Here is a 21879-nt window from a genome sequence, read left to right on the forward strand (position 1 = left end):
ATGTCCAGACAGAAGTACATCAACACAAATAATAGATATAGACAGCAAAAACAAATAGGAATGTGTAAACTGCACAATGGAATGTGAAAGGATCTGGTTACAAAACTGATACATATTAGAACATTATAAAAAAGAACAAGTTCAGTTATATTTCAGTGGAATTATTTATTTATATCTGCATAGAAATCTCTGCTGAGTAAAGACTATAATTAACAAATAAGGATGAAATTTTGCTCCATAAGAGCATCTCCCACTACACTCCCTTGCAACCTGCCTACAGCTCCAATTGCCTTAAACAATTATGAATATATATGAAAGCAGAATTTGGCTGTAAATCAAGAAGATACGATTTGTATGTAGCATGCCAATGTTTCCCGCTTAGCTGAGCAATTACATCAACTTGAGTGTTCTAGTTAAAATATTACCCTAAAACATTTTCACAAACTTCATCGTAAGCATTTACATCCTGGACAGCGTGTAGCGTTTCTGTTGATGGAGAACAGCCTGTACCCATACTGCTTTCTTTCTGTATCTTGGATCTAGTTTCTGGTAGGGATGCAGAGTTCATTAGGTATTGATAATCTGGACTCTAATAAAACAAAACCCAAAACACACATTCAGAAGTCTTTCTAGTTAAAAACAACACCTGAATTTTAAGAATCTCTCTCCTACTTCAGATGTATGCATTGCATTTCTGCTTAACTACACATCCTTTTCTCCAGATGTAAATTTTACAGGCTGAAGGTATTACGGATTTCACACACTTAAAAAAAAGCCCGATTTATGGTTGCCTGTGCAATCTGAGTTTTGCATCCTTTCACATCCAACCTGTGCATTGAATGAGGCAAAGAATTCTGTGCAAAACAGTATGGGACCATTAAATAGTCAATATATGGTCACTATAGTTATTATATAGTCACTATCATTAATAGTATGTAATAATTAAAAATTGTTTCATACTACATACAACTGAATGGGCAGAAAAATACATTTGGTTTTGTGCATCAGAAATAAAATCAGTGCTAAATTCAAATGATTAGTTATTACTAGAAATAATGTCAGAGGTAGAAAAAACAGTTCCAATATTGTGTATAACCAGAAGCATTCAGAAACATCTCTGGTGTCTGGAACATTCTGGTGATACCTTAGTCATCTGTGCATTATATACAATTTGTGTCAGAGGAGAAGAGACTACACAAACAAAACAATCTACTTTATCTAGAAGGGGAAAGAATGCTCAACAAAAAGAAAAAAAATCCTCATAAATCCAAAATGTGATTCAGTTATTCCCAGGGTTACCAGATAGCAACTGTGAAAAAACGGGACAGGGGGTGAGGGGTAATAGGCGCCTTTATAAGAAAAAGTCCCTTTAAAAATGGGACATCTGGTCACCCTAGTTACTCCTAACTTCAAAAACAACTAATTCACCCTTAATCTTGTTATTTGTTAAATTCCACAGACATTCAACTTTGCTTAAAAATGTTCACACTTGACTCACACTGTGAAAGAGTTTGGGAACAAGACTTCACTGTACCTATTTACCATTTACAATTACATCAAATTATTCTTATATATATTTCCTTTTATTTTAAACCTAGAATGTCTGGTTCTCACCTATCCAGTAACATCATGCAGAAATGCAAAATTAACTTTATAATAGCACTTAGCCAGTTTAAATATGTCAAATCTTAATCCTCTCTTTCAAAGCTAAATAAGCCTAATTTCAAGTCTCTCCTCATATGAGCCTTTTCTCTTGACTATACATCTAGTTGCTCTCTGCTGTACTCTTTTCAACCTTATACATTTCTTCAAACAACACGACCAAAACTGGACACTTAAAGCCAAAATTTTCAAGCGTCTACTCAAATACAATAGTATCTAGATAAATTACATAGATCTCACAACAGACGATAGAGCTATATCTACAACGCAAGTCTTCTCACCCATAAAAATACCTCACAGAAAGAACTCCAGCACTCTTGGAATGTTTATCTCTTCCTAGCAACTCCTTATAGAGAGGTTGATACTCAGTATTCTAATCTTTACCTGGAATGCAGCTAGAAGGTAAAAGTCTCAAGCATTCACATTGTGTTCAGTAATTCTGTTGCTTTAAAGACTATGTGATGCTGTTTTTTGCTATTACTAGTCACTTTGACATGGCAAATCTTTTCACTGAGATAAAATATAACCTGGTTGTCAACATTTATCTAAAATGTGTTCCTCAACAAGGTGTCGAACATATGGTATTTAGTGCTTTCCTATGAGTCAATTCGCTATCCCCTAGGATTCTGGTCCCCTCTGTCTTGTTATGGTTTTAGAAGGTAATATGTACAAGTTACAGGCATTCCAGCTGTAATTTAGGAAATTACAGAAACATACATATGAAATCTTTAACATGGATTTCAGTTATCTAAAATTGCTGTCAATCTTCCCAAGTAATGGAAATTACTCACACTTTTTTCCTATTTGTTTTACGATATTCACAGCTCTGCTCATTGTGCACCCATTTTTGCAAGGTGCTGACTACTTATGTGACACTGAACATGAATTAACATCCTTAATATTTTGAGCATGTTTAAAATACTCTTAAGCAAAAAAACCAAACCAAAACAAAAAACCTGTGTTTAGGTGACAGGAAAAAAGGACATTAAAATATTCAAATGTTGCACCCCATTCTATGTCTGTAGAGAATTATTTTTCAACAGCCAAAAAAACCAACCAAATAAATAAATACCCAGTCAAAATTAAGCCCATGATCCTGCAAACCACTGCTGCTACTTGGAGCTCCACTTATTTAAAAAGGGTTCTGCACAGATGCCTGGGGTCCATGTGTATGGAACAACTTGCAGGATTAGTGTCTATATTAGATGAATATTTTTTAAAAAGGCATGGGAAAAAGTAAAATTATATACTGCATTTTAAAATATCTACTTTTAAATTCATGCATGTAAAAAGGAATTAAAATACACAAATGCATAATATTTTAAGTTTAATTAATTACAATCCTAGCTCTCTCTACTAAATACTTATTCAATCCCCTTACCTTAAAACTAGTGATCCTAGCCTGTGATTCATCACAATAGGGTCGTCCTAGAAGCCATAATGATGTAAGTATAGCAGCTGCTGATGTTTTCACATGCATCATTGGGCGGCTCTCTTGAAATGACTCTATTTTGTTGGTGTCATATAGCAATCTCCTATCAGACCATCTGATCATCCATTCAAGCAGTCTTGCAATATTGCTAAATTTATTCTTCAGTTCTAGACAAAGTTCCTCTCTTGGAATAACATCATTCACATGAATTGTTTTGTACGTATATTTACAGGTCACTGAAGTTTGTAGACTAGAGCAAGCATGGTCAGACAAGGTCTGCGTTATGGGTGTAATAGTTATTTCTTGCTTGTTATCTTGTGCTCTGTAAACTGACAGGTGGTTTAGACCAAATAAACCTTTCTTTCCCATGTATTTTTTTACTCCATTCACTGAGTCACACAGCAAGGAGTCTGCTGGTTGTAGAACTGAAACAGACATTTGGTTTTCCAAATATTTTTTCTTTTCATTACACAAGGAAGCTGGTTTGGAATCACAAGATGCAAGAGTAACAGCATAGCAGCAACCAGCTCTAAACACATTCTGGCTACTAGTTCTGCCCTGTCGACGTTTCAGTGTTGTATGCACATCAAAAAGGAGAGAGTGTAGTTCATGTTCTCTAAGGAGTTCAGAAAAGCTGGTCAGAAAAGGAATCCCAGGATCACTGCAATTAAAGTCTCTTTCAAGCATGTAACTCAAAAAGAGATCTAAGAACTTAACATATTCATCATCATCACGTTCAAATTCCCATGCACCTACCACAGGCAAAGTATGTTGATTTGGCAAAACTTTACTTTGTTCTTTATGTTTTGCTTTCCAGTTAAGATATTTTATCTTATATGCAGTTTTCTTACTACCAGTTTGTTCTTCTGTGTGAGGCCGTGTCTCCCTACAATACAGCAAAACATGAAAACAGAAAAAAATCAGAAGGCTAACTAATACTTTCTTTAAAAAAAAAATTAAATTCAATAAAGTATGTTAATGCAACAGTTCTCTTAATTTCTTCTCTCTTTTGTTAAATAAAAATAGGAAATTAATTGCAAAAATTCACATTAATGCAATGTAAAGGTGGCAAAATAGACAAAATGTAGTAGTCATAACTCACAAACCAATATTAACTTAGAAGTATCACAGTAACTTTTATTGCTAATAATAATTTACAATCTAAGAACAGAAAACATGAAAAAATAAATGGTAGGGTAGGAGGATCGGAGTAACTTTAAGATTGTATGGTTACTTTGGTAAATTATACAGGATAATTATTACATTTTTAGGGTGAGAGAATGGGAGTATAAGGGGAAATAAGACATTGTGCAGAGGGGATAAGGTCACAGGAATAACAAAGGACATAATAGAGGATTAAAGTATTTATGGAGGGAGGATACAGCGGGGATGAGGGACTGATGGATGATGAACAGTTAGATGACAGGGATCATGAATAGTGACAGAAACTGATGTGGGAGTCCAAAAAGCAGAGGTTACATACCTGTACAGTAACTTGAGTTCTTTGAGATATTTTGTAGCTATGGGTACTCCACTGTAGGACATGCCTGTGCCCATGCACACTTGACCAGAGACTACAAAGCAGTGTTCACAGGCCCATGACTGCGCAAAGCAGCTCCTTATGCTCCTCTGTGAGGGCATACAGGGACACATGAACCCACCGCCACACAGAGGGGAAGGAGGACAGCAGATGAAGCACCCAGCGGCAGTGATCCCTCGGGGTCGAAGATGATCTCTTCCACAGGTTTTTATTTTTGTATGGTAACTGAAGGGTCCAATCCTTGAGCCGCAAACACATTGGCAAACACTGGAAGTAGGTAAGATGGTGTAATGCTTGATGAACACGTGAACAGAGGACAAGCTGCAGTCCTGCAGATGGGCATATTTTTCAATAAAGTGTCATGACCGGGTTGTGGGCAGTGTGACATAGTGGTTGGAGCGGGGGTCGGGAATCAGGAGGCAGGGTCGGGAATCAGGTGTGGATAACAGGAGAAGGGAATCTGAGAGCCCAAGGGGAAACCAAGAGTCAGAAGTCAGGCAGAGTAAGGTAACCAGGAGATCAGAGGGCAGAGACTGGGAGTCAGGGTCAAGAAGCAGGCCAGGTCAGAGTCAGGCAGAAGGTAGTGCAGCAGAGGCAGTCTTAAGCAGACAAAAACCCAGCTGCACAGACAACTTCCTGTTCCTCTGATTGGTTTAAATAGAAACAGAGAACCAATAAGAACCCTTGGAGTTTTGCCAAATCAGATCCCAGGACTGAAATACTCAACTGAAGTTAAGCTTCAAGTTATAGTGACTTGACTTAGGTCACTTGAGTGGTGGTTGGAACATACTGGCTCCTAAAAGCCCATTGGACCACGGTTTGAAACCCATGGACCTCAACGTAGGGCTATAGATGTAGACTGAGCCCTAGTGGAGTGTGCTGACACTCTTTGAGGTGGTTGTTTTCCCTCAGTCTCATAGCATGTTAAAATACAACCCGAAACCCACTTGGACAGTCTTTGTGTGGAAATAGGGTGACCCATCATCCTTCCAGTACAGGATACAATCTGGCAAAGGTCCTAAAGATCTTGGTTCTGTCTATGAAGAAGGCAAGAGCTCTTCTGACATCTAGTGTGTGCAGGCTAGCCTCCTCTCTAGAAGTACGAAGCTTTCAGTAGAACAATGGTAGATGAATTTCCTGGTTAATATGGTATTCCTTCTTAAGACACCTTAAGGAGGAAGCGAGGATGGGAACATAGTGTGACTTTGTCTCTAGAGAAGGTCACGAATGATGGGTCTGCCATGAGTTCACTTAGTTCTCTCATTTGCTTAGCCAAAGTGATAGCGATAAGGAATGATGTCTTGAGGGAGACGAGGAGAAGAAAACAGGTAGCTGTTGGTTCAAAGGGTGTTTCTTTAAGGCAGTGGTCTCCAAACTTTTTGGATCGCACACCCCCCGGGGCCAGTTCTAGGGTGGCAAGAAGAGAAGAAGAAGAGCTGCCGCCAGTGTGCCATCAAAGAGAGTGGGGAGAGCAGAGCTGCCTCCGGTGTGCCGCAGAAGAATCAAAGGTCCAGGAGCGCTCCTCCTGCCGCACACCCCCAGGGATGGTCTTGCGCACCCCATTTTGGAGACCACTGCTTTAAGGCATTGAGCTCCAAAATAAAGTTCCACAGCGGAGCAGGATTCCATAGTGGGGGAAACAAATTGCGTAAACCCCTTAAGGAATCTGACCACAGTAGAATGGGCGAAAAAATGGAGAAGCTTTCAAAGGGTGAGTGGACGGCTGTGACAGCAGCCAGTTGAACTCTGAGTTAGCTTATTGACAGATCTTGTGTCTTTAAGTACAACAGGTAGTCTAGCATTTTGGTAAACAGAACTTCTGAGTATTGAGGGAGTGAAGAGAACACCAGGAACTCCAGCGTTTTCACTTTTGCAGATAAGTTTTGCAAGTAGTAACTTTCCTGCTACGTAAGAGGGCTGACTGGACCCTATCTGAACAGGTTATCTCTATGCCCAAGAGGCACCTGGAAGCCATGCCCTGAAGTTCAGAGGTGTTGAGATGGTTCAGGGTGCCTAAGTTCTGAGAAAGGATATCCTTCTTGAGAGGAAGGCAGAGAGGACGGTGTCACCACTGAGAGGTGAAGAAGGTTCAAATACAAAACGTGTCTTAGCCATGATGGTGCTAGGAGAATGACCTGTTTTCTCCTGTCTCAATCTGAGTGAGGTAGTGAGAATGAGAGGTAGAGGTGGTTAAGCATACAGCAAGAGATGGGGTTGTGGTGCTATCAGAGCATCTCCTAAGAAGTTGTGACCACATTGTCCCTTGGAGTAGAAATGGTGACAACTTCACATTTGTTGGGGGGCGGGGCGGAGGGCGGGGTAGCAAAGAGGTCCACTGATGTCAGACATAAGCTTTGACAGATGATGTTAAAGAATTGTTTTGCTCCCATTCATGGTCCTGACAGAAGTTTCTGCTCATGGAGTCCACAACTGTATTCTGGAGGCCTGGTAGATAAACCACCAAGATTTTTATCTGGTAGGAGATGAATCAGTTCCACAATTTTGGTGATAGTATACATAAGGACTGGGATCTTGCTCCCACTTGGCAGTTTATATAACATTGCTGCCCTGTTATCCAGCATTACCTGACAGAGCAGCCCTGCATGTCATGAAGAAAGTGTTGATAGACTGCTCTCAACTCCAGGACATTAATGTGGAGCATAATCTCTTGTGGGAACTGCTTGCCCCCCAATCCAAGAGGCATCCATTGTTAGGATTTTTGATAGTACAGGATGTGAGAATGGGTTTCCCACGCAGACCTTCAATGGGTCTGTCCACCACATTAGCAAGTCTACAACTTCCAGAGGTAATATTTGTTTGGAGAGACTGTGTCTGTCTGGGGCACTGAAGGTACTGAGGTGCAGTCTCGCACATAGTGCAATGCACATAAAGGCTGACTTATGGTTGAGGAGTTCCAGACAGGTCCTTTCAGTTGTTTGCAGACCATGCTGTAGAGTAGATATGAGATTGGACAAAGTGGAAAATTTTTCCCTGGGCACGTAGACTCTGATAGTTATGGAGTCTACAATGGCTCCAGTGAAGTTAGACAAAGGTTAATGTAGACTTCTTCAGGTTGACGCAAAGGACCAGAGACTGAAATAGGGCTAGCACTCTGGAGGTTGCTGATTGGACCTCTAGAGCCAAGTGACCTCTGAGGAGCCAGTCATCCAGATATGGAATTACTGTGATGCCTGACTGATACAGGTGGGCCACCACCACTGAGAAGACCTTTGTAAAGACCCTTGGGGCTATGGAGAGCCCAAAGGATAGGACTTGATATTGGTAATGTTTTGAGCTTATTACAAAACATAGGAAATGCCTGTGAGAAGGATGGATACCTACATGATAGTAGTAGGCATCCCAGAGGTCAAGGGCAACGAACCACTCCCCTAGATTTAGGGCTGGTATTATGGTAGCTAGTGTAAAAATTCTGAAGTGCAGCAAAAGTACACAGGGGTTCAAGTTTCTGAGGTTGAGGATCGATCTCCATCCTCTTGGGAACTAGAAAATAGTTGGAATAGAATCCCCTTCCAATGAACTCTTGGGGAACCAGTTCAATCTCCCCCAAGAGCAGGAGAGATTTAAAGCAAGAGGTCCGCAGCTCCTTATAAAAAGGATCCCTGAAGAGGGATGGTGAAGGGAAGTGGAGATAAAGTGGAAGTGGATGATGATCACCTCCAAGTTCCGTTTGTCTGAAGTAACGTGTTCCCAGGCTCGGAGGAAGTGAGACAATGGTCTCCAAAGGGGGTGGGGATGGTAGAATCGTGCAGCAAAGGATCTGGAGAAATAGGTTGCTTTAGGTCCTGGACCAAGATGTCAAAACTGTTTCTTACAGGGAGATGCCAATGGTGCAGTTGTAAAAGGAGGCAATTCCATTTTCTGAGGTCTGCCGCTCTTCCTCGGAAGTTCTGAAGGTCTGGGAAAGGTCTGTTGTGGGTGGTACTGTCCCATTTGGGATCTGCTAAACCATCCCTTTGTTGCAGGGACGTAAATTCCCAACAACCTTAGCATTACTATTACTGTAGGAGGGGAGACTCCAGTTATTCCAGCATGAAAAGTTCTCTGGAGAAAAAAATCTGGATAGTGTTCGAAGACTCTAGTAGCCAGAAGTCTGGGTCGGTATCAGGGCCTGGAACATAGGTCAGTCCAATGGAGATGTGCATGGTACCAGAGAAGTCTGATGAAGAACTTCTCTGACCTCAGAGCTCTAGTTCAAGGAAGGCAATCCTATGAATCTCTATGCTGTCTATTGGAGGATTTTTCCACATGCTGCTTCGTGTGCAGTACCAATGACTCAGAACCAGATTCAGGAAGTGGGCATGATCCTGAAGAGGTAGTTTATCTCCAAAATCTGCCATCTGCCCACAGTTCAGAAAATCATATTTGGCCATCAGTGCTAGGTAGTTTGAAATAAGGAACTAGAGGCTGGCTGTGGAAAAGACCATTCTACCCATAAGATCTAACCTCTTGCCCTTCTTGTCAGAGGGGGTGGAGCGTGGGTGCTGTTGCTTGGCCCGCTCCATAGCAGCCAGGATAACCAGGGAATCAGGTGGAAGATGGGAGTACAGAAACTCAGACTCCTTGGGCTCCAATATAGGCAACCTGGTTGATCCTGCTGATGCTGTGGTGGTGTCCATGGAGCCAGGTACCAGTGGCTCATGGGCTTAGGCAAAGAAGGGTACTGCCACGTTACTGTCAGAAACCTCTGGTAGTCATGCATAGTATCCAAATCCTCAGAGGAACTGGAGTCCTATACGAATGGGGGCGCCGACAGAAAGGAGTGTGCTGTAGGAACACAACCAGAGGATGGCTGATCCAATGTAGAAGGAGCCCTCTTTGCAGGTGAATGGACCGGAACATGGGGAGACCTCGTCTGTTCCAGGGCACACAGTTCATAAGGACTAGGAGCACATCCGATTCTCCTCGGTGTCTGGTACTGGTCCATGGACTGAACCGGAGCTGGTAAGAGGGCCTGCCTTGGGATCAACTATTCATGCTGTGCCGGTAGAGCTGATGGAGGAGTGATGCGTGGTTCAGAAACAGGGACTGGCAGATCCAGTTAACAATGATTTCTTCTTGTTCTTGTGGACAAGAACTCATGGATGGTGCAATGTCTTTCTTGGATCCGGAGGAAGACTCACTACCATGCTTATGCGCATGCTTCCGTGGTTCATAGCCAGGTGCAGTGAGGGGTACTGAGCCCTGGTACTGGCAGAAACAGACTGGAACTTCACAGTAGGAGGCACACTCCTGGACTGCTCAGGCTGATGTACAGAAAGGCTCCCCAGCTAGGATTCAACCATGGTCCCATGGTGACCTCCAGGAGGGTTGCTTAAGGCACAGGGCCCAGCCTTCCCAGGTATGGGCAGGGAAGAAGAGGCAGACACTGCACCTGGATGCAACATGGACTTCCCCCAAGCAGTACAGACAGCTTTGGTGCTTGCTGCTGAGCAAAAACGAGTGAGGGCAGGAAGCACAAATAGATAGATGGACCGATAGACACTACTACTTTGAAAAGCTCTGGCTCAGGCGGAATACAACAAGGACCATCACTCAAAGAGGGCGGCAATGGTACCATAGAGTGAGTAGAAGCCCTGTACGCATCTCTGTGCTGTCTACTGGAGGACATTTCTGCACGCTGCTTTGTGTGCAGTACTGATGACTCAGAACTATGGGGAAAAGACCTGTGGAAGGTCTGGCAGGGCTTTAAGCCTAGGGTCTTTGGCATAATTCAGAGTGCTAAAGCACCAAAATTCAGAGGGACGGCAGGAACCCTCTTTGAAGCACAACCGTCCCGGAACTAAAGAGAAATAAAATAAAAATAACCAAACTACATAAAGAAAAGGACTAATAAAATTAGCTAGATAAGAAGAGTGGGAAGCTGAGAAGAGCAGACACACAAATGCTCAGACGTGAGCCACAGGAACTGAGTGGCAATGGGTCCATGCCTCCCTATATGCCCTCGTTTGGGAGCACAAGGAGCTGCTCTGTACAGCTGTGGGATACAACAAGGACCTCCCTATATGCCCTCATTTGGGAGCACAAGGAGCTGCTCTGCACAAGTATGGGCCCACAAACGCTGCTTTTTGGTTGAGTGCACACGGGGATGCGTACACACTACAGTGGAGCACCCATAGGGACATATACTTGAAAAGAAGTCCAAGATTGTTGATTTTCACTGACATTAGGAAGACAGCAGCTCCTGTCTGTAGGAATGTCAGGGGACAGGGCAATATGTAGGCTACCTGGAATCTGCTATCAGTTGAGTTTTAAGCCAGGGAGCTGGGAAGACAGTGAGAGCTACTGGGGCCTAGTGCCCTTGAACAGCTGCCAGTGGGTCTGGTGGATGACCAAGAGAGAAGATAATAAACCAATATTCATCTGTGATTCCCTGCTACCAATAAAACTGGCTGCTGACTGGAGCGGTATGCATGTATGCATAAATAAAATGGATTAACAGCTTAATCTAATTATCACACAAAACAATTGTGTATGTGTAAGAGACAAGAAAGGTTCAGGTTCAAAAGTAGTAGTCAGACAAATCCTCTTCACTTTTTTAAAAAGTTCTTTCCCATTCCAGAGTTCCTTGCACAGGCCCACCATCACTCCCTGCCAGCACACCGATTGCCTGGCTCTGCAAGTTTGCCCTTTCCTTCAGTCTGTATTTGTTGACTGTAACAAATGCAATAATAAAGACAAGAAAAAAAGGTAATAAATGGTTTCAGTTGAGTATTAAGTAGCTGGGAGGCAGGTGAAAGGTGTGGTGAAACTGTACTGAAAAACAATCTGACAGTAGCTTTATGTTTTGTTTGACTGAACTCAATTCGTTACTTTCTTAATACCTCTGAGGTGAAGGTGCTTGATTTCTTGTTTCTTCTGTAAGCAAAGCTTCAGAGAGTGTATCTGCTGCTTCAGCATCACTATATACTTGAGGATTTCCACAATCAGAGAGCGTACTTCTGCTTAGACTGGTCCCTAATGAGAATCTATCATAGCAATGTGCCTCATCATCTGGTGTCTCCTCTTCCGATGGCTCCCAGATACTCATTTCAATGGGACCTATGTTCCTTATTACACGTTTCAGTGCTTTCAGCCTCACTTTGTGGGTGGCCTGGATAACAACAGACATCATTTCTTCACTTTTGGATCCTAACCAAAGGAAAAAAAAGAGAGAGGGGACAAAGAGATGGGATTTTGAGTGTGGAGTCCATACATTTCACATTCTCTAAGATTAGCAGGACATAAATCAATCATAAAGTGTATTCCAACTTATATCCAGAACAAAGATGAAGTTATTTAGTATTTGGGACTCTACTTATGCAGTAGGTCTTTAGAATAATTTTTACTTAATTACAACTTGTAAATTTATATAGCTATAAAGAAATGTAGGCTGTTTTGATTCATGTAGTTACTATTTATTTTCTAACTGAAGAAACACCATCACTTTCAAAATTGCATGTCTGCCAGAAACACTTCTATCTACTTTTGGTTCAAGTCACAATTAAGATTACTAGAACCTAAAGAGATTAGAAGAAAAATCTCTATTCTTCCCCATTGTCAAGTTTGCTTACACTATGACAGCACTCTGTGGACAATCAGTTTATTTCCTCTATAGAAGTAGTCCATCAGACTGTTTCCCTGGTTACGTTTCATATATTTTAGAAAAATACACTCTCAAGAACAAGTTTTCAACACAGAACCCAAAATTGTACATGCAAAATATGAGTGGCAGACACAAACAGGTAACTGTTTATGCAAAACAGGTAATATTCAAAATGACAAATGCATACAAAATATACAATGCATACCAAAAATGAGTAATTGCCTTTGAACTCCCATTCATTCTTGAAAAGCTAATGAATTTACAATTTTTGTAAAATCTAATGAATATTAGCTGTCAATGATGCAGTGAATTAGAGGTTAAGCATTCCACAAGGAACCAATTCTAGTCCCAATTCTGATGTTGACTCACTGTGCAGCTTTAAATGAGAAAGTCACTTAACATTTCTGAATTTCTGTAAAATAGAAATAAAATTAATAATAATATTTTACCTACCATCTCTTAGGGACATTAGTTAATGGCTGTACATTTAAAAATGTAAAGCAATAGTTAAGTGCCATCAAACGAACCTTTTACAGCTTTGTAATTAATTTATTTAGTATGCTGCCCTAAAAATCACTGAATCATCAAATTTTAGGGATGGAATATGGCTCTGGAAGACTCAGGGGACTAGAATAGACACCAAAAGACATTATCACCTGTTAACTTATACAAAATTAACAGATCTCAGTCCAGTTCCTTGTACACTGGATCCACACCAAAAACAAAAAGTTGAGTAGTCTCAACTATAGAGACCAAGTCTCAAATAATTATATTTATTTAATGTTTCGGCCATAGTGGGTATGCATGAGTACCATGCATGAGAGTTCGGAAATATTTAGTAAGCAGCATCCATTGGTCTGTGCATGCGCTGTTGTTCTCCTCATGCTCTGAACTGATGGTGTAAGGGGCAATGTGGATCAATGCCTCTTCAGTTCCTTCTCTTATGAATGCAGTCATGATCCACAGCAATAGGAATAGAGTGCGGGTAGTGGCATGGGCAGCAGGTGAAGCTTCTTCTGGAGAGACTAGCTCCCCGTCCTGCCTCTTCTGCCTGCAGCCCTGCCCACACTTTACCTACCACTCCGTGCCCCACGCCGCCACTCTCCACGTTCCTCCTCTCCTCCACCCCCTGCCCCCCGCGAGGCTCCCATCACTCCCCACATCCCTCCTCTTCTCCACCCACACACCCCGCCACACACGAGGCCTGGGCGGGGGAGGTGGAGTGGACAAAAAGAGGGACTCACCAGGCAGCAGCGGGGCATCAGGAAAGGGGCAGAATAGGGACAGGAAGACGCAAAGCACAGCCGAGGCCACCACGACCCAGGCATCCAGCAGTGGGGCGGCAGCGGCTGCACCAGGAGAGATTTAACTTCCCCATGCCTATTATACCCTCCACCTATGGGGAGTGGAATGCAGATAATGACCTCACATCTCAAATAACCTCCAGTTACAGATGAGTAACCTTCATTTCTTCTTCGAGTGAGGGTCCCTATATATATTCCACACATGGGAGATTAGTGAGCAGAAGTCAATCAGGAGGGGACATGAGGAGATGGGTGCTATGGATATCTCTAATACTGCCGTCCCCACAGCTGTTTTTGCAGTAGTAGTCTGCAATATGTAAAGGTGTGGACGGAATTCGCGCTAGCCACCCTGCATATATCTATTAAAGATAGTCTCACAGAGATGTCAGAGAGATCACTTGTGCTCCGATGTAACGGGCTCCCACTCCCTCTGGAGGTGGGATGTGTGCTAGTTGGTAATAAAGGATGATGCAGCCTGACATCCACTTGGAGAGTCACTGCGTGGACAGTGGTTGACCCACTGATCGCTCTTCAGGGTGATAAATAGTCTAGGAGTCTTTCTAGTTGCTTTCATTCTCTAGATAGAATGGCAGTGCCAACCAGACATTTAGGGAGTGATGTCTTCTCTCCTCATCAGAAGTATGTGATTTTAGGGGGAAAACTGGTAAGTGATTCATGTGAAACTCCAAAATTACTTTAGTGATAAATTCCATTTGGAGGCACAGAGAGACGCTTTATGAAAAATGGTATATGATGGATCTGCCATGGAAGCTCTCAGTTCGCTTACCCTTCTGGCTGATGTGATGGCAACTCAGAAGGCAACCTTCATCCACGGATGGGACATGGAAGAGGTAGCTAATGGTTTGAAGGGCGGTCTGGTGAGAACTGAAAGGTCAAGACTGAGAATTCAGTGTGGTATTGGATACACCACTGGTTGGAAAGTTCTAATATATCCCTTCAGGAATCTACCTGTCACTGGATAACTATCCACTATCATTGGAGGAAAGACGCGATGGCCCTCATCTGGAGAATAAAAAGCATTGATTGCTGTGAACTAGACGTGTAGGGAACTCAGAGAAACCTAACATCTTAAGGGTAAGTAATTAATCTAAAATAATAGGAATTTCAGCAGACTATAGAAATAACTGGTGCTATTGTGACCAAGGGGAGAAAGGCTTCCATTTAGCCAAAAAGCATCTCCTAGTAGAATTCTTCCCGCTTTAGGTTAGGACAAATTGGATCACTACTGAGCATGAGCACCCTATGGCCAATGCCCTTCCAAATACCAGGCATTGAATTGTAGTGGTCCCCATTTGGAGTACCTGGTTATACTGTTGTGTTACATCAGTAGATCCAGAAATGGTCAGATGTTGAAGTCTGAGAACCAAAACTGTTTTGGCCAGTTGGGTGCAATGAGGATGATCCAAACCTTGTTGTCTCAAATATTTCACAGGACTTGTTCTGTTAATGGAATGGGAGGGTTGCCATATCTGAGGTGGTCCATCCAGGCTAGCAAAAGGGCATCACCCCTTGAGCCTTGTCCCAGAACTGCTCTGGAGCAGTACAGAGGTAGTTTCTTATTCACCTGTGAGGTGAAGAGGTCCCATGATGGCATTCCCCACTGGGTGAAGATGTTGTTCAAGACAGAACTGTGAATCTCCCATTCATGGTGTGTGGAAAAATGTCTGCTAAGACTCTCTGCTAGGGAATTCTACACACTGGCAGGTATGCCAGCAAAAAGATTATGTGGTTTCTGATACACCAATTCCACAGATTGACTGTCTTAACACACAGGGGAAAAGATCTTGCTCCCTCCTTTTGTTCATGTAAACGACAGTCATTATATTGTCTGACATTACCTGGACATGTTGGAACAGATGAGAGAAAGGAACAGATTGCAGGCCCAACACACTGTCCTTAATTCCACAAAGTTGATATACTTCCTGGCCTCCCAATGGATCCAAGTGTCTTGTGCAGTGTGATTGTCCATATGGGCTCCCCAAACTAAGAGGGAAGCATCTGTAATGATAGACACTTTGGGTGTTAGGAAAGGAACTCCAACCTGAACCTTCTCCGGGTTTGCTCACCAGGAGACAAACTGTAATCTTGGCCGGAAATGTTACTCTGGCACTGATGTTATCTTTATATGGTGAGTAGACAGACTGAAACCAGGTTTATGCAGTGGAGATGGATCCTGGCGAATGGTGTTATATAGGTGCATAAGGCCACATGCCCTAGAACGGACAGATAGATCCTGACTGTAGTCCAAGGTCGGAGGGTGATCTGTTTTATCAATTAGTTCATAGCACAGAATCTCTCCATTGGGAGACAGGCTCTTGCAGTAGTTGAGTCCAGGGTCCCCCCTACACAATCATAGTCTTTGTGGGACTGAAAGTGGACGTTTTATGGTTGACGCAGATTTCCAGGGAAGACAGTAGGTGGAGTAGGAACAGGGTTGCTACTGGACTTACCTGCTGGATCTGCCCATCAGGAGCCAGTCGTCGAGACATGGAAAGATAGGAAGCCATTTCTTCTAATCTAAACCACTGCCACTTAAAGGATTTTTGTAAAGACCCTAGTGCTGTAGCTAGTCCAAATGGGAGGACTATGAATTGATAATGGTCTTTCCAAAAGACGAATGTGAGGAACTTTCACATATTGTGCAGTACGGAGCCGTGTAGCTCCCACTTGTGGTTGACTGAACTGTCTGCCGAGGGAATCTGCTAATGTGATTTGCTTCCCTGGAAAGTAGGTGCCAATACCGTGATCTGATTGCTGATATACCAGTTCCACAGGCTGACTGCTTCTGCACACACACAGAGGCAGATTCTCACTTCCTCTTGTTTGTTGATCTATAACAGTCATAACGTTGTCAGACATTATAAGGACATGATGAGCGCAGATGAACGGGAGAAAGTACTCACCTACCTACAATACTGCTTGCAACTCCAGGATATTGATGCGCATCTTGGCCTCCAAGATGTCCAGGCACCTTGTGCTGTGTGGCAGTTCATGTGGGCTCCCCAACCTAATAGGGATGCATCCATAATGATGGTACTGTCCAGAGAGGGAATGAGAAAGGGATATACCTGACAAGGATTTGTACAGCACAGTAGGGAAGTTAGTAACTTGGCTAGAACTGTCACCAGGAGGTTCATGGAATGACAGCTTGGGGAATATACCAATTGCAGCCAAGCTTGAAGGCAACAAAAATGGAGTCCTGCAAATGGGATGACATAGGTGCACAAGACCATATGACTTAGGAGCTGAGGTAAAAGTAAGCCAGTCCAGTCTGGTACAGCGTACTGGCAAGAGCCAGTTCAGAGCCAACCACACCGGCAGGGGGAGCTTCTCCAGGCTGCCAATTCCAGAGGGCCCTGGGCTCCCGGCAGCGGCCAGAGCCTCTGGTCCTTTAAATTGCCGCCAGAGCCTCAGGGCTCCTGGCCACAGCTACCTCTACCATGAGGCTCTGGCGGTGATTTAAAGGGCCCAAGGCTCCCGACGCCACTACCACACAGCTCTAGCAGTGATATAAAGGGCCCGGGGATTTAAAGGCCCTGCCCCTTCTGGTTTAGCGCACGCACACACACACACACACACACCCCTCCCTCTTGCTCAGAACCCCAGCCCTGCGTATTAGTAAGTCCCTTAAATTACTTTCACCCCTGCCTAGGGGAGACAGATATGTCTTGACTGGCACTCAAGGGTTGCTTGTGACATGAGCTATAATTTTGTTTATGGTCTGGAACCTGTCCTTGGGCAGGTAAACTCTTCCAGTGATAGCATTAAGGTGGCCCCAATGAAATCCAGAGATTACGTGGGGGTGAGAACAGATTTTTCTATGTTTATGCTGACTGTCACTGAACAGACGAGGTGTAGCATCCTGGAAGTTGACACACAAGCTTTCTGGTGGGATTTCGCACCCTAGAGGTAGGGGAAGACAATACGACCACAACGTCTGATGTGGGCTGCCTCTACTGAGAATATCTTGATAAAGACTCTGGAGGCAGTCACTATTATGAAGGGGAGTACTCTGCACTGAAAATGGCCAGAGTCTACCATGAATCTGAGAAAGCATTGTGGGCGGGATGAATGTCTATGAAAGCAGATGTCCTTCATATTGAGAGCTGTGAACCACATGCCCATTTCTAAAGATGGAATTATCACTGCCAATGTGACCATTCAAAATCTGAATTTGTGAATGAAGCAGTTGAGATGGCAGAGGTTGAGGATTGGTCTCCAACCACCTTTCTTTTTGGGCATAAGAAAGCAAGTTGAGTAAAACCCTCTTTCTTGGTAGTACAGAGGGACATGTTCTATCCTTGCTGCAGTAAGGAGTTCACCTCCCGTGAGAATACTCTCATAAGAATGGTCTTATGAGAGTGGTGAGGAGGAGGGTTTTAGAGGAGGTAGGGATGTAATCTATCATCTAGCCAGAGTAGATTATGTTCAGCAACCACTTGACCATTGTTATCGCACTCCAGGTGTTGAAAAAGACTGCTAGATGACCACCAAATTGTGTGTGGGAGTCGGGAGGTGTTGGGCTTAGTGCTTCTTAGCTCTCAAACTCCCATCAAAAATAAGCTCTTGGGGATTGAGATGCCGAGACTGTTGCAGACGGCATAAGGAATCAGGACTTTTGAACCCCCTGTCTCTTACATGGTGGTTCATAAGGCCTCTGATGAAAGAACTACTGAGCTGTATATTTAGATTTGGCCCATGGGCAATGAAACTTCCTCTTAGGGGCAGGCATGGATATCCTCAGCAAATGTAGGGTAGCCCTGGTATCCTTCAGGATATGGAGGGGGACAGTCTTCTGATTGAAAAGTGCAATTCATTGAAGGTGGGGGGAGCTCCTCGATAGTATTCTGGATCTCCCTATGGAACCTTGATGCATGGAGCCATGACTCCTTGCGCATGATATCAGTATCCATAGCTCTAGAGAAGGCATCAGCGGCATCAGCTGCAGATTGGAGGGCAATCCTCACTATCAGTTTGCCCTCGCCAATCAGAACTTGAAAAAAAAACCCTCTGTCCCATTGCGGAAGGCTGTCAGTAAATGACACAAACTTGGCATAGGTCAGGAAATCTTATTTAGCCAGTAGCACCTGGTAATTGCCTATCCTGAGCTGGAGGCTGGATGATAAGACCTTTCTTCCCAGCACATCTAGGTGTTTGTCCTCTTTGCCAGCAGGAGCAGACCAGAGATGTTGCTCTCTAGCTCTTTCAGAAGCAGCATGGACCACGGGTGAATTGGGATTGGGATAAGAAAACAAAAATTCCACATCCTTGGCTGGCACATAATAATGCTTCTCCGGCCTTTTGCGGGTAGAGCCAGGGGTGTGCCAAACTGTTCTACTTGGTTCCAGTATGCCTTCATTAATGGGGAGAGCTGTTCTGTTGGGTCCAAAAGCATGCAGGATGTCTAGAAGTTTGTGCTGGGAGTCTTGGATCTTCTCAAGGGGATCTGAAGCTCTGCAGCAACTCTGTGGAGAAGGTTCCGGAACTGCCTGAAGTCACTGGCAGGAGAAGGGGATTTAGAAGTCACCACTTGATCCAGTTATGACAATAGCAGTCTTGCTGGTTCTGATGGAGCTGCCGGATCTGGAGCATAATATTCCTTTTCCTCTGTCAGCTCTGGGAGCAGATCTAAGCATCCCCGTAGAGGGGAGGCAAGGGGTGACTTCCTGGCAGATTGGATTGATACTGCATGGGTCCCAATCCCCCCAATATATTCCGTAGCAGAGGCTGACAGGTGGTTGCAGAGGCCCCCATGTCAAGGGGTATCAGCGGCTCTAAGTTAGATGAGGTGGAGGCTGGTTTCAAACTTGTGTGGGTCTTTTGGGCAGCGAAGGATATGTAGGGCACTACAATTGGACTGGATGTGTATTTTGTATATGAGAGGGGTGATAAGCTCCTTCCAGCAATCAATTCTCTCAGAGGTGATATCTCCCTGGAAAGAGAGGGGCCCAATCGAGGAAGGGATCCCACAGCCAGAAGAGCAAAAATGTCCTGTCAGGTGCTAATAGGTTCATATCTCCCTAGTGTGAGAGGAGTTCAGCCTGTCTGCGTCATTGGAGCTGGTGAGGACGATAGTATCTGAAGTCAGTGATGATCAGACTTTCTTGGTGCTGATGGTTCCCAAGGTTTGGGAGGAGCTAGGGATGACGGTACCAATGGAACATGGTCTGGTACCAACAGAGCCCAATGCTTATGGGCTTTCTTCTCATGCCTCTGGGGCTTAGAACATACCAAGTCCTCATAAGCCAAGCTGGAAGGCTTGCTTACAAGTGAGTCCAACTTCTTTGATGTGGACTTTGAGAAAGACTGAGTCTCATGCTCATGAGAGTGCTTCTCAGCTTCCCAACACCGCACTGGTTGTGGGGATAAATTCTCCCACACCAAAATGAGACTTCAGAGCAGCAGGTGTGACACATGTCTTACGAACTTCACAATAAGCAACCACCTGCCTCTATCAGGACACACTCCACATGAGCGCTCTCAACCTCCATTGCATTCCTCAATAACATTCCCATAATAGATGTATGCAGGGCTGCCACGTGGGCGTCCTCTGATAAATTAGCCCAACATTATGCCGTCTTGCAGGATTCTTCGACGGACACCATCCTTGGACATATGATCCTATCCTCGGCGATAACAGCCGCTCTGAAGCCCCAACCCTTCAGCTAGGGGCACTGCTTTATAATCACCTGCAATGAAGCACCCATAGGGACATCACTCAAAGAAGAAGAGAGGGTTACTAACCTTATGCAGTAACTGAGGTTCTTTGAGATGTGCTCAACTACCCCCCTCTGCTTCGGAGTGTAACATTTGGGCTCTGCAGCAGAGAAGGAACTGAGGGCGGTCAGACTGCACAGTGCTATTTATACTACCCACGCACAGCACAGAGACACAAGCTTCACCAAGGCAGTAAAGGCAACGTTGGTGTTCGTTGCTCAGTCAAAAGGAGTAGGGGCATAAAACGCAATTCTTAATACCCAAGACTCTTAATGCACAGACCCTGTCCTTGGTGAGAGCTTCCCCAAGACGGGAAGAGAACTAACTAAGTTCTAAAGGCTATAAATCTAAGAGTGAAATGCTAAAATATTAATAACTATTTAAAATTTATATATTTAAAGATTGAAGCAATGATAGAAGAAGTTGTGGACAAAAGAGTCCAACTTAGGACATGAGGCACCAAGAAGGAACTGGAGAGGCATCGGCCTGCACTACTTATACTTGTACTCTAATTTCAGAGCATGAGGAATAAAACTGCATATGTGCAGAGCAATGAACACTGCTTACTAAAAATCTCTGAACTAAGGTGCATGCTTCACATGTGTACCTATGTGTGGAATACACGTACGGACCATCACTCAAAGGAAAACACTAAGTTTAAATTAGGTGCTTTTAAAGGATGGATATTGAACTTGAGTTCTAAATATGAAATAAGGCAAGCTTGTAGTCCTTCATCTGGAGTAATATCTTTTGCCATTATTTGTAAGGATAATTCTTAAAAACCACCAACAAAAAAATTTGAAAGTGTTAGTGTTTATATGCAGTACTGTAAAAATTGATTTAATTATTCTGCCATCATACCAAAAAAGTTTTTTTTTTTGTTTTAAACATTACAGAATAATGGAATAGTACTTTCCTTCTACTGTTCTTATGCAGCACCCTTCAATTCATGATATCTGAAAGTGTTTATAAATATAAAATAAGGAGATGAATACTGATAGCCCAACGATCACGTACACAAAATGAGCAGCCATTAACTCAATGATAGCTCAAACCTTGGTAGAATTTTCAAAAGAGTTCAGTGTTTGGCTAACACTGCTCCCACTGAAGTTGATAGGAGTTTTACCATTGACTTCAGTGGGAGAAAAGTCAAACCAACACTGAGCTCTTTTGAAAATTCCAGCCTTGAACTTGATTTGTTGGCAAGAACACTACAGTTCTCATTTCAAAAGCACCATGATATCCATAGCTTCTACCTAGACAAAAGCCAATAATTCAATGTCTCATCTAAAGAAATGTTAGCAGTATTATTGTTCATAAGAAAACCCAAAAAGCAATGAAGTCACTAAGCCCGTTTTATATTCCCTGAGGAAGAATGTACATTACCTCTGACAGTACAGTGTCTAAGTCGCTGCTGAAGAGCATGATATTTATCCCTTAATGGAACTCTTACATCTTCAGAATTAGGAAATGCTTTCACCAAAATTTCTGCCACCTGTACAAAATATATCAGTTTCAGGGTTAATTTTGATGGAAAAAAGTTATAGCAAAACTCCCAGCAAAACTTGTATTATTCATAGCTCTAAAAATAACATTTGCA

At 43.3% G+C, this 21879-nt stretch overlaps 1 protein-coding gene across 1 annotated transcript in view; it reads right to left on the minus strand.

Moving 5' to 3' along the window:
• CPLANE1 (ciliogenesis and planar polarity effector complex subunit 1) overlaps window positions 1-21879 on the minus strand; it is a 181289-nt gene that overhangs the window by 76126 nt on the left and 83284 nt on the right. Inside the window, exons 25-28 of the mRNA XM_077816770.1 lie at window positions 21666-21774; window positions 11477-11783; window positions 3044-3980; window positions 426-589 (exon numbers count right to left, since the gene is read on the minus strand). Coding sequence (XP_077672896.1) covers window positions 426-589; window positions 3044-3980; window positions 11477-11783; window positions 21666-21774 — 1517 coding nt within the window. The remainder of the gene's footprint in view (window positions 1-425; window positions 590-3043; window positions 3981-11476; window positions 11784-21665; window positions 21775-21879) is intronic.

The sequence above is a fragment of the Eretmochelys imbricata genome, chromosome 5 (genome assembly GCF_965152235.1).
Source record: "Eretmochelys imbricata isolate rEreImb1 chromosome 5, rEreImb1.hap1, whole genome shotgun sequence".
Lineage (NCBI taxonomy): Eukaryota > Metazoa > Chordata > Testudines > Cheloniidae > Eretmochelys > Eretmochelys imbricata.